At 43.9% G+C, this 23,941-nt stretch overlaps 1 protein-coding gene across 1 annotated transcript in view; it reads right to left on the bottom strand.

The window, feature by feature from the left end:
- LOC127422826 (carbonic anhydrase-related protein 10-like) overlaps positions 1 to 23,941 on the bottom strand; it is a 315,862-nt gene that overhangs the window by 258,356 nt on the left and 33,565 nt on the right. The window contains exon 2 of the mRNA XM_051666617.1: positions 13,235 to 13,309. Coding sequence (XP_051522577.1) covers positions 13,235 to 13,309 — 75 coding nt within the window. The remainder of the gene's footprint in view (positions 1 to 13,234; positions 13,310 to 23,941) is intronic.

Raw genomic sequence — 23,941 nt, 5'->3', positions numbered from 1 at the left:
TAATAATTATCTTTGATAATTATGAATTATTGCTAATAACCAAACCCGCTCCTAAATGTAGCGCACTACATTTACTGGAGCCCCATATGAGGTTTTAATGAGTTAGATTCAATTAATTAATTTAAATATTAATTAATTACTAAATAAATAATTATCAATTATTTCTGATATTAACACTGATCTAAACGACCAGTAAAGCCCTACAGCTGCCACCTTCGGGTCGGCCTGCCCAGTCTGAGGCTGATGGCGAGATGACCGCCATGCTTGCCCAGGCCGCCACGTGTGTCGGGTTGGAGTGGAACCTTCTACCCTCCCCTGAGCCCTCGCAGCTAGATGATTGGTTCCTGGGTTTGGGGCGCCACTCACAGCCATGCACCCCCCCGGTCCCTTTCTTCACGGAAGTGCATGACGAGCTGACGAGGTCGTGGAGGGCACCTTTTTCTGCCAGAAACCGACCTCCCAGCTCATCCGCTCTCACTACTCTCGATGGCGGGGCGGCCCACGGCCCGCAAAGTGCAGCCACCTGGCGGGATCGCCCAGCACTCCCTTCCAAGGCCTGTAGGATGACGTCATCTCTGACGGCCAAAGCCTACAGCGCCACTGGTCAGGCCGCCTCTGCCCTGCATGCCATGGCCCTCCTGCAAGTACAACAGGCCAATGCACTAAAGGAAATGCACATGTGTAGTCCTGATCCCGATGTGATGAAGGAGCTGCGCTCGGTGACCGACCTTGCCCTCCGGGCGACGAAGGTCATGGCACGAGCACTCGGGTAGGCGATGTCCACCCTCGTGGTCCAGGAACGCCACCTGTGGCTGAATCTGGTCGAGATGAGGGACGCGGACAAGGTTCGCTTTCTCAACGCCCCCATCTCCCAGATTGGCCTATTCGGCGACACCATCGAGGACTTCGCCCAGCAGTTGGATGTGGGGAACTATACAACGCTTTTTGGGGCATTGGGGGAGGCTACGTGCAGACCGGTGCACCTGCTACTATGCACGCAGCAGCTTGCTTGCACCTGCACCGGCAGTCCACGTAACAGGGTTCAGCTAGTTGTGGCGTTTTGTATAGGGACCCCTAGTGTCACTACAACAACACAACGTCGAGTGAGTGACAGAAGGGGAACGTCTCGGTTACTATCGTAACCTCCGTTCCCTGATGGAGGGAACGAGACATTTTGTCCCCCCTGCCACAACGCTTTACTACCCGCTGAAATGGCCGGGGCCCTGTCTCGGCTCCTCAGCACAAAACCTGAATGAGTGGTTTATACCCGTATTTCCGGGGGATTGGCATGCAAATTCCACTCACCAATTCTCATTGGCCTTCTCATCGCCAATTCTCAAAGATTTGTGGTGTTCGGGGCTCTCAAGAGCGACCCCTAGTGTCACTACATCAACACAATGTCTCGTTCCCTCCATCAGGGAACGGAGGTTACGACAGTAACCGAGACGTTTTTCATGCAAAAAAGACGTGTAGCCTAGTACATAAACAATATGGAATGCAGTAACAAAATAAGTATTTTAATGAAATTCTGTTTATCACAAATATATATATATATATATATATATATATATATATATATATATATACATATATCGCAATTACAATATCAAGGAAAATAATCGTCAATTATGATTTTATGATGTCATAATCGTGCAGCCCTGTTTCAGACAAATGCATTTTACAAAAAATCTAAACAGATTTTAAACCAATTTAAAACCACATATAGATGTGGTTTAAATCAGGTTTCTTATTTATTTAATTTTTATTTCCAGACTACAAACAACTTAACGATATGCGTTAAGTTGAGTAACGTTTTTGAGAGACATTACAATGTGAAGCTCTAGATATGCAATGAAACTAAAAGATCTTGGTTCACTTTCATTTAGAGCTGTCTTTTTAACAAATAATGTATAAAGGATGTACATAAAATCTTTAAAGAGGCCATTACATTAGCCCTTCATGGCTTTTTAGAGAATCTCTAAAAGGGTCTTGTTTGAAACACGCATATAAAAATATGGAACAGGAGCTTTTGAAAATTATCTGCAAGACTCTGGAGTGCACCGTTGAGATGTAAACCAAATCACTTCCATCTCTTTCCACCCCCTGGAGTGAAATTGGTTTCATCTTGAGTAGATAGTGCTGACGTACTTACTGCATAGTAAATGCTCCACACTAAAAGAGCAAAATTCACCTCCTGTGAACCACACATGAAAGTTCAATGTTAAATGTTAAAATGATGGTGGTGATGACATCCAAGAATTTAAAATCAAGGGAAGATTTATCTTCAGTAACGAGAGTTCTTTCAGCGCCAACTCTCGTATAAAATGGAAAGCATTTGTTTTGTGAATTTAGAATGTCAGGTAATGATCTAAAGTACTGTTTATTACCCGTACTGTATTATAACTTAAATACATAATTTAAAGCTTTCAGGGTTCTAGCTCATGGTTACTACACTTTTTGACCAAAGGATTTCCATGACTTTTCCATGACCACTCCAGTCATTCATGGTGGATTCATGTTTGAATTTATATTGAGATTGCCGAGCCAATTTCCAGTATGTCAGGTGCCCATGTTTTTTTAATTAATTGATTTAAATGACTACTTGTACAAATGAACAAATTAAGTTAAACTCTACACTCTTACAGTACAAGCACTTTCAAAGGGCAAAGTGAGCTCTTTGCAGCACTTACAAAGAGCAATATCAAGACTTTAGAGCAGAGTAAAAAAAAATATATCATAGAATAGAAATGTCAATGACTTTAACATGACTTTTTGAGATTTCACAAATTTCCATTACTTTTTAAAGCCTGGAAATCAAAATGTTAAAACTCACTGATATTTCCAGGCTGAAACTCTTAGCCACAACATGTATTTTGGCTCTGCCAGCAGTGTTCTGACTGATGGATGATAAAAGACCATACAGACTTGAGTGACGGGATAGAGTGACTACAGTTTCCCTCCCAAGATGTCCAGACACTTCCCAAATTGTCCCCTTCCTCTCTACTACTTGTGCTCGTACTTGTCTGTCACTCAAGTGGCAGTAAATAAAGAGCGGGTTATGAGAGTCTTCCTCCCTGCACCCCATCCATCAGGCAATCTCATAATACCTACAGCTGTCACCCATTCTGAGAAGAACTGCCATTTGATGTATTTCTGCACTGTGGAGAAAATTAGCTGCTCTGGATATGTTTTGCCACCTAAACTTAGCATTCCTGCATGCCTTCAGGAAAAAGCGAGGATGACTGTCAATGAGATGAATTACCATTCAGATGCAGTGGGGATTTTTGTTGTCAGGCCTCTTGCATCCAGAGATTACCACAGCAGCACAATGTACAAACAAAAGGCAGCCACTGCACTGCTTGAGTTTTCTTTAATTACTGGACTGTGTCCTGTTTGATGACCGGGTGAATGGATATCCTAGATCATTTTCAGGGATGTGGAAACAGAGATGAGGGGATATATTTCAGGCGATATAGACATCCCATACAGGTATTGCTCAATTAAAATACTGGAGGATCTAATAATGCTCAGGGATACTGCACTATTTAAAAAAAAAAGAAAAAAGAAAGAAAAAAATAAAAGAAAATTGATTCAGGTTTATTTGCGAATGAATCATTCTGAATGATTAAATATTTTAAATAGTGATCGACCGATATGGGCTTTTTAATAGCCGATAGGCCGATACAATGTCAATATATCACACAATTTAATATAGTAAATAACAAACATAAAATTGCTAAAAAATATTAGCACTTATTTAGCACTATTTAGCACTTAAATGGCAGATAGCAGTTTCTTCTGATTTCTGTTTAGTCGTACATTTTTTGTAATTTATTTGCACATGAAGAAATTGTTAATTTATTAGGAAGAAGGAAATAACAGTACACACAGTAGTCCAGCAACCATGGATGGCATGTCCATGTTAGAAATCGCATTTTCTCAAAAAATACAGAATTGTACATACAGTACACAGTGAATAAGACATTTACTTACAGCACACGTGAAGCGCTTTTACTTTGAAGTTGCACTCACGCGCTTATGCGGATCCAGTGCAAGCAGCAATCTTCTGACAGTTTAAACAGCCTGGATCACCTGCTTGGATTGTCACAGAGTGACCGTCATGATTTGTGAATCAGAGGAACTTTTGATCCTGATCCTGAAGTTTTGATTCTGGCTGATGGAATACGCGCTTCAGAGGAAGATATTAGATGAGCGCTCAATGGGAAGAAAACGCTGGATTTTCGCAAGGTTCGTGAATTACATCTTTTTAAACAAGATATCTGCTTAGTTGCAGATGGTATATAATAGAAGTTTTATTTATATTTGCCTTTTATCATTAGAAAAGTTACAGGGAACTGTTGAGGAGAGACTGTTAGAATACGTGCTTCAGAGGAAGATTTATGAGTGTTCCACAGGATCCTGGATCTGCTGAAGTTGTGTGAGGTTGGTTTATTACATCTGTTTAACAGAGATATGAGCATATTTGAAGATGGTATATGATATTAGTTTTATTGATATTTGCCTTTTTATCATCAGACAAGACAGTTAAAAGTTACTGGCAACTGTTGAGGAGAGAGAGGGAGAATGAAACAGGCAAGCACTTTAACATTGAGCTCGATATGCGGACCGTTTAAATGACACTGTGTTGCACACCGGTCTATTATTGTAGTAACACGATGGCATGTAACAACAAAATGAACCTTGAATGGTAGTTTGCATGTCTCAGTCCCTTCACATGCAAGCAGTCAATTCTCAGTGCCCTCAAGAAACAAATCGGCCAAAGGGGAAAATTTATCACCGATGTAGATAATTAAAAAATTCAGAATATCGGCAGATTTATCGGCCTCTGCAATATATCGGCCAACCACTAATTTTAAAGCAGACCATAACTAGAAAATGTTATATTCAGAATAGGAATTTCAATGACTTTTCCATGTCTTTTAAGATTTGATTAATTTCCATGTCTGGAAAACATCATTTTAAAATTCCCTGATATTTCCAGGTTTTCCAACACTGTAGGAACCCTGAATGCTACAGTACAACTGTTATGATAACAGCTCAAAACTTCTTTAGAAAGCATATATATATATATATATATATATATATATATATATATATATATATATATATATATATATATGTGTGTGTGTATGTGTGTGTGTGTGTGTGTGTGTGTGTGTGTAGTTTTATACCTAAGATTGTACAAAATAGGTGAATGAACGGTGGGTTCACAATTTTCATATTCTGCATAAAGTGAAGGGATACTGGGCCATTCAGTACCCAATTATGTAAATGTGCACAGGGGAATTTATGTCCGTGGACTTCATAGTTGAAGTCAAATGATATTTCCCTCATCATTACATACAATCTGTGACTACTCGGTCATGAAATGCAATGTCTTGATTTTAAAATAGTCTACAGCTTTGTTCAGACAAGCAGCTAAAATCAGATTATTTGTTGAATCCGACTCAAATGCTTAGTTGTTTGTAGTCTGAACAGTAAAAAAAACAAAAAAACAAACAAAAATACATAATGAAATACAATTTTTACAAACCTGATACAAACTACATTTTACAAAGCCAATACTAACCAGTCTTTTGCCTTGAAACAGAAAGATTTTCAGTACTATCAAACTTTTTTTTTTTTCTGCTGTATTCCAGTCATTTTTTGTGGTGTTAACATCCACAAATGAAACACTGTATCTTCTACTGTACAATATGTTGATCAGTACTGATCAATTTATTTGAAAATGTGACGAGATTCTTCAGTAATTCATGGAGGCAAGGAGAGATGCTTAACACAACTTGCTCCATCTGTGCCCCTTTCTGGCAATACACAGAATTTGTTTTGGCTGTCTTGGAAGTTGTGACAATTACAGATTTTACACTAGCCATATGCATGATAAGTGATGCAAGAGAGGACTTAACAAATCGTAATACAAATTGATGAAGATGGCTCAAAAGCTTAGTGATTTAAAAGCCATACAGAAATGCATAAAATAATCATATATAAAAACAATATGCAAGGACCTCATTGTCACATACAAAACTTTCATATTCCATCTGATTATTGGTAAGAAAATTAACAGAAATAATATTAGTGTGCAGTGCAGTCAGTCACACCTCCAGTTCTCATCTATTCTCCATTTCAGACACAGTTCAACCAGTGCTCCAACAGCCATTTTTCTCTGTCCTTAATTACATTTCGACCAGTGGCTGTCAATCTTAAAACCACTTGTAACTGCTTGACATGCGGGAAGTGCCTGCCTATTAGTATCATTCATTGATTTTGGTGTAGCTTAACCATAGCTTAAATAGAAGGTTTGAGTGACTCTAGAACATTAGATATAGACAGATATACATGCAATACACAGACAGCATCAAAGATAACAGCCCTGTGTAACACGCATACTGTCAGCAAAAGGCCAGATGTCAACAATGAAAATCATTGTCAGCTTCCTAAAAAAAAGCATACCTTGTAAATATTAATTAGTGGTGCTTGCTATAAGGCAAGTATCACTGTTACTATTGCAACTATACTTATGATTTGGGATTTAAAAACTAGCTTCACACGTCCACTCTGAGAAAGGAAGAATTCTAGTGATATACTTTCACATCACTCTCCTCTGCAAAAATAGGCTACTGTGTGCAATATTTAACACCACGTTAAGAACACAGTCAAGAGTTCAACATCTTCCAGCTCATCAGCCAGCAGTGGCCAGGGGGCACCATCCATTCTATCCAGCCCCTCAGGCACAGACTACCTAGAATTGATGCAACATACAGTACAGCTTTTCAGAGACAGGAACTGTGGAGCTCGAACATAAAAGCAACTCTGGCTTGCTGGGAACAGAGCATTAAACAATCACCACAATACAGCTGCCTCTTCCTCACATTGAGGTCCTTCCAACAGCACTGGTGAATAAGCAGGAACCAGACTGCCAATCCGACACCCCTCTCAGCGGCTCAAGATGGTGTGATTTAAGCCCAGCGTGATATTCTACAGGATGTGACTCTGACTCAGAAACGCAGGTTTAAAACACTACAGCTTCTTTCTTTTATAAGCTTTCTTTCACTCTCCCTTATAACATGAAAAGTGTAATCCTCTAAAAAGGATCAAAGTGCACATAAATCAACAATCATAAATAAGATATCATTAACTACGAGCTTTAACGTCTAACTTGTTCATGTTATGTATGGTAATTCCCTTTTGTTGACCCCAAGAGACCCTGATCACACCACTACTCCATAAAGAGGTTTATAGCTTATAGAGAGTAAGACACAGTAAGAGAGAGAGAGCAAATAGTGATATATGTAAACTGACTGCAGATACTGTCTCTGAGTAAAGTTGAAATGTGGCACTAAGGCATTTTTACTGTTTATTTATTTAAAAAAAAAAAAAAAAAAAAATTATCACCATATTTATGTCAATCTGAATCTAATCACTGTGACACAAAACAATTGCATCAAAGTATGATTCTTCTAAAAATATCTGAAATTGAGTTTTGTGGCTTTTGTTCCATGTCTGTTACCTTTGAGGTTAGTGTTCTCCTAAAAGTTCACAAAATCAACATTTACAATTCACACAATTTGGGTGTATTTGGCAGAGCTGTGAGGGGGAAAACAGTGAAAATGTATTTATTTTGAAAATTTTACTTTCTATGTTTAACTTAATTTTAATTTTACATAAACAAAATGTCCAAGCTTATACTGAATTTGAACATTCTGCATAAAGAAAAAAAAAAGACTTTTCGTAAACACTAGAGTTTGATAAACTGATTATCTTTTATTTTGTTCCTCTTAGTCTACATTTTCTCTCTCTCTCTCTCTCTCTCTCTCTCTCTCTCGTGCACATGCGTGAGCATTTGCTGAGTGAGTGTGGAGAACGTGTGGTGAGTTCTGAGCGTTTGATTGAGTGTGAGTGTAATTTCGTGGCTGCTGTGCCTAGAAATAGTATTTTCACCCTCAACTTTTTTATCTATCTTCTCTTCTTTTCTTTTTCTTGTTTGTCTTGTTTTAGTTACTAGGAATAGTTTCTTTTTCATTTTGTGTGTTGATCCGGGCCGTGTGCTACCTATATTTGGGGAGGCATGGTGGCCCCGGATTCGAAGGTTTTGAGTACACTCATGTGACGTCATGCAGTGAAAGTGGAGTCTGCGGTGAGTGTAGAGGATTGTTGTTTGGCTATAGGAGAAGCTGTGGGCCATGGGTGCATTTTGTCAGCTTCAAAAATGAATAATGCTAATGTCATATTTCTAAGTAATACAGACAAAGCAAATGAGCTAGCTGAGCGAGGGATCATCATTGACGGTTTGTTTACGCCTGTTCTTCCTTTATCAATGCCATCCAAAAAAGTGACATTATCTAATGTTCCACTGTTTATCAGTGATCAGTTATTAACACAATCTCTTTCCCGTTACGGCAAGTTGGTATCTCCGATTAAAAAATACAGATTGGTTGCGGATCTCCTTTGTTAAAACACGTAGTTTCTTTTAGGAGATTTGCCTACATGATTGTGAAAGATGACACTGAGCTAGACCTTATGTTCAAATTTAGTATCGATGACTTCGACTATGTTGTTTTTGCGACAACAGGGAAAATTAAATGTTTCGGTTGCAATATAATGGGACATCTAGTGCGTGATTGCCCTGATAAAAGTGAAAAACCAGCAATGGAGCATATTATAAATGATGCAACTGTTCCACCCGCGACAAATCAACCTATGTTAAACAGTACAGAGCCAGACGCGATCGCGGCAGAGCGAACTGAGCCTGAGCCGATTACATCAGAGCTGCAAGGGGTAAATCAGGTTTATTCTGAGATAATTGAAAAGAAGGGGTCGTTTAACAATAAGGCAGATGATGTGGAGTCCACTGGGTATTTTGATAACGGACTTATCTTGTCAGATCGAAAAATCAACTGTTCGGAGTGTATCTGACATAGAAGCAGAACATACACTCTTTAAAGTACCTTTAAAACGAAAGAAAAGTGACAATAATTGTGAGTTGAGACCTATAAAGAAAACAGATGTAGTTGAATGTAAGGACCAGGGTGACACAGAGAGTGACAGTGAATCAGATTCTAGCCTCTCTCTTTCACAGAGTGAATGCGTGAGTCGCAATTATGAAGTGGAAGATATAAAACTGTTTCTCAAAGCAACAAAAAACAGAAGAGGGGTACGAGTGAGCGAATATTTTCCTGACATTAAACAATTCATTGAAAAGTCAAGATGTCTGATGGCTGAAGGTTTTTTGAAGAAATTTACAGGTTAAAGAAACTAGTGAGAAAACTCAATACTGAAATGAGCAATGATGGTGGTGAAAAATGTTAAATGAATGATAATCAGTGGTTTGTTTTTACTGTTATGATTTTTATTCCTTATGGGTGAAGTTAGTGTTGCTTCAGTGAATGTAAATGGGGCAAGAGACATGAGAAAAAGAGTAATGTTATATGAAATACTTAAACAGAAAAAAATAGATATTGTTTTCCTTCAAGAAACTCTGTGATTTAAAGAACGCTGCAGATTGGGCAAGAGAATGGGACGGCATCTCTATTTTAAGTCACTACACTGCTGTCAGTGGAGGTGTTGCTGTTTTATTTTCTAAAAACTTCAAACTAGTTTCTTATGATGTTGAAGAGATTATAAAGGGCAGACTTTTGAAGGTTAGAGCTTTATTTGAAAATCATGTTTTTGTTTTTATTTGTGTATATGTCCCTACCTCAGGAGTTGAAAGAATGCTGAGAGGTGTCGGCCTGTGACTGGGCAATCGTCCTCGAAGGGGGAAGCCCAGCTGAGGCTTCTGCGTCCGACTGGACAAGCCTGCTCTCCGATGCTGCGCTCGAGAGCTCATCATCTTTGCGGGCTCCGAACAAGAAGCCAGACGAGCCGGCGAACTCATCCGGAAGCCCGATTGGGGCAGAAGAGCGTGCTGGGGAATGGGAGGTCCGCGGGGGGATACCCAGCGGAGACTATCCCATTGGGGTCCCCAAATCGCCCCCAGTGCTAGCCGCGCTGGCCTCATACCCGTAGGTAGAAGGACTGAGGCGGGGAGCTTACGCGGCTTACGAAAGCAAGCCGTGACCGCAATGTTGCCATGGTCATGTTCTCGCAGTGAGAACATGAACCATCCACAAACGCTGCCTCCATGTGGGTCGCGCCCAGACACGAAAGACAGCGATCATGACCATCCGAAGTTGAGAGATAACGACTGCAACCAGGAATAACACACAATTGGAAAGGCATCTTTAAAAAGATGCGTGTTTAAAAAGACGTTCCGTGTGTGCCGCTCTTTTAGAGAAATATATACTCTTTTAGAGGGGAAAAAGCTCTTTCAGAAAATATACTCTCTAGTTTTTCTGCCGAAGCGCCCAGGGGCATTCTCTGCAGTGCACCAGTGCAGAGAAGGGAGAAGCCGCTGAAATGTGCCATCAGATCCAGCAGAGGTGAGTGAACAGTAGTATTCAGCTCAATGAGCATGACCGTTTGGCTCCGAAGAGAAAATCTGAATGAGTGGTTGCATACCAGCTCCTTTTATACCCGTATGTCCGGGGGAGTGGCATGCAAATACCACTCGCCAATTTTCACTGACCTTTTATCAAAGACCAGAGGTGTCTCGGGCTCCCAAGAGTGACCCCTAGTGTCACTACATCGACACAATGTCGAGTGAGTGACAGATAGGGAACACGCTATATAAAGTAACCTTATTATTGTTATTGTTGTTACCGTGCCATGCAGAATAAAACTGCTTTTTTTCTAGGTCACTGACATGACTGGATGCTTCATCTCATGTAAGTGTACAATATATTATGTTTATCATATTTGTCAAAAGTGATATTCATGTTTGTGTGCAAAACGTTTTTAATCTTTTACCTTTAATTGAAAAGGATAGATAGAAAGAATCATCCCATCTGCAGCTGTTATATAACCTCTGAAGGGCAGGACTTTGAAAGTTATCAAGCTATCATTCTCACTTTCTTTAACTGAAGTCATAACATCTTCATTAGCATCACAGAACATTAAAGCTTCATTTGTACTCAAGGATCAGAATTCCATATAAAAATTGGACTAATTCTTAAGAAGTTACATGAGCTTGTGAACATCTAGAGTTATAAGCCTAATGAACAGCTACAAGGACAGTCATAAAAAAATAAATAAAAAAAGGTAACTTGGACCTTACACATGTTTCAACATGCTCAATTTTTTAATTTAAAAAATTGCTTTAATTCTGAAGTGCCTATCATGGGAGAACTTATAAAATATCAAGTCTTCTTTTCTGATAAGAAAAAGGTGTGACCATAAAAATAAAGGAATTGTTAACCCAAAAACAATAATTACTTCATTATTTACTCACCCTCATGTCATTCTAAACACATTTGACTTTGCCACAAAAAGATATATTTTAAAGAAAGTCACGATCACTGATTCATACAACAGCAGTGGATAGTGCCTCACTTTAAAGCTTAAAAAAAGCACCAAAAAGTGTCATAAAAGTAGTCCATCCGACACGTGCGTAACATTCCATGTCTTTTGAAGGCATATGCTCACTTTGTATGATGAACAGACCATAATTTAAGTTGTTCTTCACTCTAAAATAAAAAATTTAATAAACAAATATGGCAAAACGTCACTAACATCAAATCTCATTGGAGATATGCAAGAACCATTAAGGTTAGATGTTATTTTCATGTTGCCATCTATGATTTACAGTGTTTATAAACAATTGATTTGATTTGATAGTAAATAATGACTTAAATTACAGTATGTTCATCATACAAAGTGGTTGCATGCCTTCAGAAGAATTGGAATATGACACACAAGTCCAGTGGACTACTTTTATGATGCTTTTGGGTACCTTTTTTAAGCATGAAAGTGAGGCACTATCAACTGCTCTTGTATAAAAATCAGTGATCTTTATTTATATATCTATATCTCTATCTATCTATCTATCTATCTATCTATCTATCTATATATATATATATATATATATATATATATATATATATATATATATATATATATATACACACACACACACACACACCAATCAGCCACAACATTAAAACCACCTGCCTAATGTTGTGTAGGTCCCCCCCACCAAAATAGCGCCAACCCACATCTCAGAACAGCATTCTGAGATACTATTCTTCTCACCACAATTATACCGAGCGGTTATCTGAGTCACCATAGACTTTTCATAGTCAGTTTGAACCAGTCTAGCCATTCTCTATTGACCTCTCTCATCAACAAGGCATTTCCTTCCACTGAACTGCCGCTCACTGGATGTTTTTTGTTTTTGGCACCATTCTGAGTACATTTTAGAGATTGTTGTGTGTGAAAATCCCAGGAGACCAGCAGTTACAGAAATACTCAAACAAGCCCATCTGGCACAAACAATCATCCATGTGATTATCTAATCAGCTGATCTCCTTGGATTTTCACACAAAACAGTCTCTACAATTTACTCCGAATGGTGCCAGAAACAAAAAACATCCAGTGAGCAATGAAAACGCCTTGTTGATGAAAGCGGTCAACAGAGAATGGCAAGATTGGTTCAAACTGACAAAGTCTACGGTAACTCAGATAACCACTCTGTACAACTGTGGTGAGAAGAATAGCATCTCAGAATGCTATTCTGAGATCCAGGTTGGCACTGTTTTGGTGGCACAGAGGGGACCTACACAATATTAGGCAGGTGGTTTTAATGTTGTGGCTGATTGGTATATATACAGTATATATATATATATATATATATATATATATATATATATATATATATATATATATATATATATCTTTGTGTTCTGCAGAAGACAGAAAGCCATATGGGTTTGGAATGACATGAGGGTGAGTACATAATGACAGAGCTTAAATTTTTGGGTGAAACATTCCTTTAAGTATTCGCTACCAAAAGTACACAGGCTATTTATTAATGCTGAAAAATAAAAAAATTTGTTAAGGTATTTGCAGTCATGCTGTTATGCACTGGGTAATGAAGTTATGGAAACTAAAATTTTTAGGGATGCATGTTATTTAGTGGGACTTATTACATCAACCGCTAACAAAATGTGATTTTGCATGGCATAGCAATAATTTCTCTGTAATAAAATCGAATATATTTTCCATAATGTATTGTCCAGCAACATAAGCATAAGAAACACCCCTAATTGTGCACTAATCACACTGTGCACTGATTACATGCACTGATCACACTTGATAAAAGATGTCAAAGTATTACCTGGAACAAAGCTCCCCTGAACAACTTCTTTGTAAGCCCACCATCCCTCGTGGATTTTGGGTAGATTTGGCTGAGCTGTGAGAAAAGAAGAGGAAAATTGGTATGATTTAACTTCATTTTACAAAAACAACATTTCCAAGCTTATATTGAATACGACCATTCTTTATTCCAAAACAAAAAGTGATTTCTGGCAAACACAGGAGAAGCACCAAACAAACAAAACAGTAATTAAAAATCTCCGTATTCTGATGTATTCTGGGTGGACCTGACAAGAAGTTCAAAATTGAACCAGGGCTGTAGTTTATAATCGAAGTGACCAAGTAAAGATCCCACTGCTAAAGGAGGTCATGGCCTGAAATTACAAAGCAAGGTTTTAGGATATTGCATTTTTTCACCTAACTTACTTGTCTATACTCTGCACAGGAAAACATAACTATGAGGCCAGAGGGGGCAGGGCTGCCTTTTAATGGAACTGGAGGAGAGTTAATCCTTACATCAAGGACAAAAACTAATGCAGGAGAGTGGTTCAGTTTCACAAAAAGAGGGGGTGGCTGTAGAGGTGAAAATGCTTCCTCCGAGGGGCTCTATTGGAAAATCAAACACCACACTGAAGCTAGTGATTTCACAGAGTACTACTTTATCTGAATATAAAGCTGTTGAAACTACAAAACTGAAGTTGACTCTGACCCTAAAACTGCTTCAATTGAGCTTCCTCCAAGCTCAATTGATTGTAAGACATTTTAAGATTCTGTTCCCTGTCTGTCACTCACTTGACATTGTATCGATGTAGTGACACTAGGAGTTTGCTCTTGAGAGCCCCAATCACCTTTGCTTTATTCAGAAAAGGCCAATGAAAATTGGTGAGTGGAATTTGCATGCCATTCTCTGCCTGGACATACGGGTATAAAAGAAGATGGTGTGCACCACTCATTCAGACTTGTTTTTCAGAGCCGAGCACATGTGTGTGTGTGATCGTCCCGTCACCTTACTCCTTGCTGCTGGAATTTACAGCACATATCAGCAGTCACCCTCACATGGTCGAGTGTTATGCTTCCCCTGGGCGCTTCGGCGGCTGAGTCCATAGGTGTTAAAAGAGTATATTCCAAAAGAGTATATTTTCTCTAAAAGAGCTTGCACAAACGATTGGTGTATTTGTAAAGATGTCTTTACACCTTTGTGCTACTGGGTGCGGCCGTTATCTCTCCCCACCGGATGGCCATGAGATCTGTCAGGAGTGCTTGGGTCACCAGCACGCCGAGGCAGCTTTCATGGAGGGGTCATGTTCTCACTGCGAGAACATGCCCATGAGAACATTGTGGTCATGGCTCTCTTCCTTCTTTGTGAAGCAGAGAGCCACTGCGGCTGCTTCCCGACCCGGTCCGTCCTGCATTGAAACTCAGGCGGCTGCATCGGTGAGCACCGCGGGCGATCTGGATATGGATATGGGAGCGTTTCCACCGGCAGCATGCTCGTTCTGCCCAGTTGGGTTCACGCCTCAGGGCGTATTTATTATCTCGTTCAGGGCTCACGACGAGGATGAGTTATCGGTTGTAGCATCGGAGAGTAGGCTTCTGCTTTCGGAAGTGGACAAATCTTCTGAGCTCCTACACTTGGGCGGTAGAGCTCAGGATGAGGCAGACGCTGAGTTGGCAGCCATGCTTGCCCGAGCGGCCGCGAACATCGGGCTGGAGTTGAACCCTCCGCCATGCCCTGAGCGTTCACGGCTAGATGATTGGTTTCTGGGCTCGGAGCATGACTCACGGTCGCGCCCCGCCCCAGTGCCCTTCTTCCCGGAAGTGCACGAGGAGCACGCAAAGTCATGGAAGGCACCTTTCTCTGCTCGTACACTGCGTACCGCGACCGACCTCGCTCTACGGGCGACGAAAGTCACGGCGCGCAGCCTGGGCCGGACGATGTCAACCTTGGTGGTCCAAGAGCAGCACCAGTGGCTCAACCTTGTGGAGATGTGTGACACCGAGAATGTCTGCTCGGTGCCATCAAACTTTCAGTCCTTGGTCAGACCTGGCGTTTCTATGGACAGGGGTTCCCTTAGAGCAGGTCTCGAGATGCGTTGTGGTCACGACAGATGCCTCAAACTCAGGCTGGGGCGCTGTGTGCAACAGGCAGGCAGTATCGGGGCTCTGGACAGGACCCCGCCTGCAATGGCACATCAACTGCCTGGAGTTGCTGTCAGTATCACTGGCCCTGCGGAGGCTTCAGCCATTGATTCAGGGCAAGCACATGTTGATCCGGATGGACAACACAGTGACTGTGGCATACCTGAACTGCCAAGGCGGGGTACGCTCACGTCGCATGTCGCAACTCGCCCACTGCCTCCTCCTTTGGAGTCAGCAGATGTTGAAGTCTCTGCGAGCCACTCACCTCCTGGGCGTCCTCAACCATGTAGCGGACATGCTCTCACAGCAGGTAACGCTCCGCGGAGAGTGGAGACTCCACCCCTGCACAGTCCAGCTGATTTGGGAGAGATACGGAGAGGCACAGATGGACCTGTTCACCTCCCGAGAGTCCTCTCACTGCCCCCTTTGGTACTCCCTGTCCGAGGCTCCCCTTCGCACAGATGCCTTGGTGCACAGCTGGCCTCGGGGGCTGCTTAAGTCACATTTCCCCCAGTGAGCCTCATTGCACAGATGTTGTGCAAAGTCAGGGAGGACGGGCAAAAAGTCCTGATGGTTGCACCATACTGGCCCAACCGGTCTTGGTTTTCAGACCTGATGCACCTGGCAGTAGCCCCTCCCTGGCGCATTCCCCTGAGGCAGGACCTTCAAACTCACTCTGGAATCTCCACGTCTGGCTCCTGAACGGGACGCGGAGGACCTAGCAGGCCTTCCGCCAGCGGTGGTATACATGATCATTCAGGCCAGAGCCCCCTCCATGAGGCAGCTGTATGCTCTGAAGTGGTGTCTCTTCACGGAGATGTGCAGTCGGATCTGTGTTGTCCTTTCTACAAGAGGGACTGGAGAGATGGCTGTCTCCCTGTACCCTGAAGGTGTATGTGGTTGCTATTGCAGCATATCATGATACACTGGATGGGAGACCCTCTCGACAGCACAACCTTATCACCAGGTTCCTCAAAGGTGCAAGGAGATTGAATCTCCCTAGACCACACCTGATTCCATCTTAGGATCTCTCTGTGGTCCTATCTGCCTTTTCTCTGGTAAGTGCCTCCTCCCACCCTTACTGGGACCCGGGAGACGCCTTACCTAACTCGCTGGAAGGTCACGACGATGTCGAACACTTGCTGCGAGGCTCGCAGCAGCCTGCACGTGTCCACTCCTCTGTACCTTGCGACACGGTTCAGCGCCTGTGCCATTTCATATAGGAACCACTAGTGTCACTACATCGACACAGCGTTGAGTGAATGACAGACAGGGAATGTCTTAGTTACTGGTGTAACCTCTGTTCTCTGATGGAGGGAACAAGACATTGTGTCCCTCCTGCCGCGGCACTGAACTGACCGCTGACATGGCCGGGACTCTCTCTCGGCTCCTCAACACAACTCTAAATGAGTGGTGCACGCCATCTCCTTTTATACCAGTATGTCCGGGGCGGAGAGTGGCATGCAAATTCCACTCGGCAATTTTCTTTGGCCTTTTCTGAATAAAGCAAAGGTGATTGGGTCTCTCAAGAGCGAACCCCTAGTGTCACTACATCGACACAACGTCTCGTTCCCTCCATCAGGGAACAGAGGTTACATTACACTAGTAACCAAGACGGTTCCGATTCTGAACACACTTAACAATTCCAGTTACTTAACTTTTCTGTTAGGGACCTTTTTAGTAATTTTGAAGACGAAAAAATGAGCAATGTTTGTAAAACTCTTCTTATTGCTTTCACTACCCTTAGTAGCTTGTCAAATAATTAGATTGCTTCAGATCTCAACAGCTGTATACTGTACATTAAAAATGCATACAAATAAACTGTATAAATTTCTTGGAAAAAATGAAATAAAACCAGTTACCCATTCACATTTATTTTATGTAGCAACTTTGCTGTCTTTGTTATCTCTCTTTAGTTTTTCTGAGGCATGTCATTTTGGTCAATTGTACAAAACATGATTTACACACAGACTTTTAAAAATCGCAATTAATTACGCACCCAATTAATTATGCAATTAATTACGCACACTGAGATAAAACAAGACGCATACTGATCGTCATAACAACAGCTCAAAGGCAAATATTGCATTTTTTTTTTTTTTTTTTTTTTTTGTGATCCATCTGCATCAGTGAAAGAATGCTGGAGTTCCAGAAACATTAATGAAACCGAATTTCATGAAAATCATTCAGCTCCAGTATTGAATTTAAAAAAAAAAAAAAAAAAAAAATGGAAGTAAATCTTAACAAGAATTCAGACTGTTTTAAGTTTTCAGAATATACATTTTTGAAAGGTTTTTGGGGATTTTTGTTTATATTTCACTGGCTTTTATTTGCTTTCCTGAACCACTGATGAATTGGTGGTCTTGGGTTTTATCTGGACATTGGTGAGGATGCAGCATCTCACAACAGTAAAAATGTTTCACTCACCAAAGTCACTGCAGCAATAGCCTGTTCATATTTGTCATCAATGATATACAGTATTTATTCTGCATTTGAACATATCAAAAATAGGGGTCTTACCAAGATAAAGTAAGCAGTATTCTGCTGGATCTGTGATCTAAACATGGAAGTCAACATTAGGGGGAATCACCCTTATTTAGAAAAAAATAGCATATCTAGACCACTGAAATGACTTCTTCATCTCCTGCGAGTATGCATAAACATACACTCATATTTGTCAAAAGTACTATTCATGTCTTTAGTGCACCTTTGAAAAAAAAAAAAAACTACTCATGTGAGGTTTCAACACTTTGCAAAAGGGGGGTTGGTTAAGCTTTCACATTCAGAGGTTTTCATCTAGATTAGATTTTGAATTTTGAGAAACACTTCTTGATTAAAGAGGTGCTCATACTCCTTTTTCTCTTATTTCACTTTTGATTGGATAAGTGAGAATTAACTGCATTAGCACTTTTATATTCTAAATACCTAAAGCATTGTACATTAAACAAATTTCATCAATGTGTTGAACCCACCTGTGTACTGCAGCACTTAATGTGTGCGAGTATACTGTGACGTGGAGGAGGGTGTGGCTGGGCCGTGATGGAGCACAGCCGGTGTTGAATCAGCTGATCAGTGGGAGAGCAAGATAAGGGGCAGCCGGAGATGCCGGTTGGAAAGAGAGACGCACGCGGTCACGTTGCATGTGTGTCTGTGTCCTTATGTTTTATGTTGTTTTAAGTTCATTTATATCACTAAAGTTTATGTTGACTGTTCAGCCGGTTGCCGCCTCCTCTTTGCCTGACCTTTAACTGTTACATATAGCCTTACCATTCATCAGTCATGGGGGAGAAGACGCTATTCAGTTATTCATACATGGGGGATTATTAGGAGGCCACAGTGGAAAATGGGGCCAGGATAGCTGAGGCAACACTGTAACCCTTTTGAAACCCATTCTGCCTATTCTTAATGATCACAGAAATCAAAGGTGAGGTTGTAATCAGTAATATGATGTCAAATGGCTAAAACTAACTACATTATACGTAAAATGTAATGTATAAATAATATATATATATATATATATATATATATATATATATATATATATACACAAACAAAAATAAATTATAAAATAGAAAAGGTGGCAATAATTAAATAAAACATCTCTAAAAAATACTTTAGACTTTAAATTATTATTATTATTATTATTTACATTTAGAAAAGCAATCCAAATATAGGCAGCACACAAATATCTATTTGAAGAGCTGCACTTAAAAAAGTGGTTTCAATCTAGTGAAACACCTACACTAAGTTTCCAGTCACACACTATGCAAGCATCACATTGCAGTTGAAGACAGGTTCCCTATCTATCACTCACTCGATGTTGTGTCGATGTAGTGACACTAGGGGTCACCCTTGGGAGCCTGAGACACCTCTGGTCTTTGATAAAAGGCCAGTGAAAATTGACGAGTGGAATTTGCATACCACACCCCAGGACATACGGGTATAAAAGGAGCTGGTATGCAACCACTCATTCAGATTTTCTCTTCGGAGCCGAACGGTCGATGCTCACTGAGCTGAATTCCCACGGCTGTTCATTCACCTCTGCTGGATCTGACGGTGCATTTCAGCGGCTTCTCCCCTCCCTGCACTGGTGCACTGCAGAGAACGCCCCGGGTGCTTCAGCAGAAATAAAAGAGTATATTTCTCTAAAAGAGTATATTTCTCTAAAAGAGCGGCACACACGAACGTCTTTTTAAAGATGCATCTTTTTAAAGACGCCTTTCCGTTTGTGTGTTATTCCTGGTTGCGCTTGTTATCTCTCGCCCTCTGACGGCCACGATCATGGTCTTTCGTGTCTCGGCACTGCTCACACAGAGACAGCATTCATGGATGGGTCATGTACTCATTGCAAGAACATGTCCATGGCAACGATGCGGTCGCGGCTTACCTTCGTAAGAAAGCAAGCCACCCCAGAGGCTCACTGCCTCGGTCCTTCTACCCACGGGTATGAGGGCAGCGCGGCTAGCACTGGGGGCGATTTGGGGACCCCAGTGGGACCACCTCCGCCGGGTATCCCCCCACGGACCTGCCATTCCCCAGCACGCTCGTCTGCCCCGATCGGGCTTCCGGATGAGTCCGCCAGCTCGTCTCACGGCGAGTTTGACCTCTTATTTGGAGGTGATGAGCTCTCGAGTGCAGCATCGGAGAGCGGGCTTGTCCAGTCGGATGTGGAAGCCTCAGCTGGGCTCCACCCTTCGGGTCCGGTCACCCAGTCACAGGCTAACGCGGAGATGATGACATGCTTTCCCGGGCAGCCGCGAGCGTTGGGCTAGAGTGGAACCCTCCACTCTCCCCTGAACCCTCGCGGCTCAATGATTGGTTCCTGGGCTCGTGGTGCCGCTCACAGCCCGTCCTTTCTTCCCGGAAGTGCATGAAGAGCTGACAAGGTCGTGGGGGGCACATTTTATTGCCTGGTCCTGATCTTTCAGCTTCCCCGCCCTCAATACCCTCGATGGTGGGGCGGCCAAGGGCTATTCGGCAATCCCCCTGGTGGATAAGGCGTTCGCGGTGCACCTATGCCCGCAGAGCGCCGCCACCTGGCGCGGGCACCCAAAGCTCCCATCCAAGGCCTGTAGGCTTACGTCATCCCTGACAGCCAAAGCCTACGGTGCCGCTGGACAAGCTGCCTCCGCCATGCACACCATGGCACTCCTGCATGTCCACCAAGCCAAGGCGCTAAAGGAACTGCACAAGGGTAGATCCATCCCGGGATTGATGCAGGAGATGCGCTTGGCGACCAACCTCGCTCTCTGGGCGACGAAGGTCACGGCGCGGTCTCTCGGGCAGGCGATGTCCACCTTGGTGGTCCAGGAGCGCCACCTTTGGCTCAACATGGTCGAGATGGGAGAGACCGACGAGGCACAGTTCCTTGGCACCCCCATTTCCCAGGTTGGCCAGTCCGGTGACACCATCGAGGACTTTGCCCAGCAGTTCTCAGTGGTGAAGCAGCAGATGGAGGTTATCTGGCACACCGTGCCCCGGCGCGGCTCAAGATCCAGCACCCCGTCTGCTCGTCGCCAAGGGCGTCCCCCTGCGGTGACTGCACCTGCTCCACCGCAGCCCGCCCCTGCGGCCCGGCCCTGGCGTGGAGCCCACCGCATGGCCGCCAAGAACCCGCGAAAGGCTTTGAAGCGCCCCTGAGATGGGCAACCCAGGGACGACGAAACCCGCTGCTCTGGAGCTGGTAAGCAGACCACTCCATCCCCCAGGGGAGGGCCGGGAGAAGAATCTTTTGTTAACTTTGCATTTAACTGCACCACATGCCAAGTGGCTGCGGTACCCAAGAGTTCAGCAAGAGCGGTTTCCTTGTTCCCTGGGTCACATACCCAGTGTGCATGGCCGTCATCATGACCACCATCCACCACTCCATTTTGGCAGGTTTGGCGCTCCAGCGGTGGTCTCACTGCACCCGAAAAAAGGTGGTGGGTTGTGGCCAATATTGGACCTGCGAGTACTGAACCGGGCTTTACACAGACTCCTGTTCAAGATATTGATGCAAAGAAGCATTCTAGCGAGCGTCCAGCATCAAGATTGGTTCATGGCGGTAGACCTGAAGCACGCGTATTTCCACGTCTCGATTCTACCTCGACACAGACCCTTCCTGCAGTTTGCATTCGAGGGTCGGGCATATCAGTACAAGGTCCTCCCTTTCGGTCTGTCCTTGTCCCCTCGCGTCTTCCCCGCTATGGGAAGTGGGCATTCGCATCGACGATTGGCTAATCCTAGCTCAATCTCGGGATGTGTTGTGTTCACACAGGGACCTGGTGCTCTCGCACCTCAGCCGACTAGGGCTTCGGGTCAACTGGGAAAAGAGCAAGCTCCTCCCGGTTCAGAGCATCTCTTTTCTCAGTTTGGAGTTGGACTCATTCTCGTTGACGAAGCGCCTCACTAACAAGCGCGCACAGTTAGTGCTGACCTGTTTGAAGGCGTTCAGACAGAAAACAGCGGTTCCACTGAAACTCTTTCAGAGGCTCCTGGGGCATATGGCATCCTCAGCGGTGGCCACTCCGCTTGGGTTGATGCTTATGAGACCGCTTCAGCACTGGATTCAGACTCGAGTCCCGAGATGGGCATGGCGCCATGGGACACATCGCGTGGCCATCATGCCGATCTGTCACCACCTCTTCAGCCCTTGGAACGACCTCACATTTCTATGGGCAGGCGTTCCCCTAGAGCAGGTCTCCAGGCGCGTTGTGGTTACGACAGACGTCTCCAAAACGGGCTGGGGCGCTATATTCAATGGGCACACAGCCGCCAGATTATGGACAGGCCCGCGGCTGCGTTGGCACATCAACTGCCTTGAGTTGCTGGGAATTCTGCTCGCCCTGCGGAGGTTTCGGCCGTTGATCCAGGGCAAGCATGTGTTAGTTCGGACAGACAACACGGCAACGGTAGCATATGTCAACCATCAAGGCGGTCTGCTCTCCCATTGTATGTCACAACTCGCCCGCTGTCTCCTCCTTTGGAGTCAGCAGCACCTCAAGTAGCTGCGAGCCACTCACATCCTGGGCGACCTCAACACTGCAGTGGAAGCACTGTCATGTCAGGTTACCCTCAGAGGAGAGTGGAGACTCCACCCTTGTGTAGTCCAGCTGATTTGGAGTCGACTCGGGCAGGCACAGGTAGACCTGTTCACCTCCCATGAATCCTCCCACTGCCCACTCTGGTACACCCTGACCAAGGCACCTCTCGGTATAGAAGGACCTTCTTTCTCAGGGATGGGGCACTATCTGGCACCCGCGGCCAGACCTCTGGAATCTCTATGTCTGGCCCCTGGACGGGACAAGGAAGACTTAAGCGGTCTACCACCCACGGTGGTAGACACGATCACTCAGGCTAGGGCCCCCTCTACAAGGCGCCTGTATGCCTTTAAGTGGTGTCTGTTCGCTAAGTGGTGTTCTTCCCGACGCGAAGACCCCAGAGATGCGTAGTCGGATCGGTGCTTTCCTTCCTGCAGAAGAGGTTGGAAGGGCGGTTGTGCCCTTCCACCTTGAAGGTGTACGTTGCTGCTATAGCAGCACACCATGACACAGTGGACGGTAAGTCCTTAGGGAAGCACGACCTGATCATCAGGTTCCTGAGAGATGCCAGGAGGTTGAATCCCTTCAGACCACACCTCGTTCCCTCATGGGACCTCTCTGTAGTTCTTCAGGGTCTACAGAGTGCCCCCTTTGAGCCCTTGCAGTCAGCCGAGCTTAAGGCACTCTCTTTGAAAACTGCCCTCCTGGCTGCGCTCACTTCCATCAAGAGGGTAGGAGACCTGCAAGCATTCTCTGTCAGTGAAACATGCCTGGAGTTCGGTCCAGGCTACTCTCACCTGATCCTGAGACCCCGACCGGGCTATGTGCCCAAGGTTCCCACGACCCCTTTTAGGGACCAGGTGGTGAACCTGCAAGTGCTGCCCCAGGAGGAGGCAGACCCAGCCCTGACGTTGCTGTGTCCGGTGCGCACTTTACGCATCTATTTGGATCGCACGCAGAGCTTTAGAGTCTCTGTGCAGCTCTTTGTCTGCTTTGGTGGACAGCGTAAAGGAAGCGCTGTCTACAAGCAGAGGATCACCCACTGGCTCATTGACGCCATAACTATGGCATCTCACGCCCAGGACATGCCGCCCCCGGTAGGGCTACAAGCCCATTCTACCAGGGGTGTAGCAGCCTCCTGGGCCTTGACCAGTGGTGCCTCTCTAACAGATATTTGCAGAGCAGCGGGCTGGGCAACACCCAACATCTTTGCGAGGTTCTACAATCTCCGGGTGCAACCGTTTTCGTCCCGTGTATTGGCACGCACAAGCAAGTAAGTCCAGGACAGCTGGCCGTGTGTATCGCTTGCGCATAGCGCCTTTCACCTCCCCTGAGCTGAAGACATGCGCCGTTGACTCCCAGTAGTGTTCACAAACTGTGTTCCCTGGTTGATTTCCTCCGAGCCCTGTGGCAGACAAGTTTGTGGAGAAACTCGCTGCCAGCTCAGTACACATGCTAACTAAGCCCTGTACTGGGGTAGGTGCTCCACATGTGGTGCTTCACCGTAGGTAACCCCATGCAACATATATCTTCCGCTAATTCGTTTCCCTGTTGGTAAACTGCGTCTTCCT

The sequence above is a fragment of the Myxocyprinus asiaticus genome, chromosome 32, assembly GCF_019703515.2.
Source record: "Myxocyprinus asiaticus isolate MX2 ecotype Aquarium Trade chromosome 32, UBuf_Myxa_2, whole genome shotgun sequence".
Lineage (NCBI taxonomy): Eukaryota > Metazoa > Chordata > Actinopteri > Cypriniformes > Catostomidae > Myxocyprinus > Myxocyprinus asiaticus.
The sequence above is the reverse complement of the archived record's forward strand: the minus strand, read 5'-3'. Positions and strand labels throughout refer to the sequence as shown.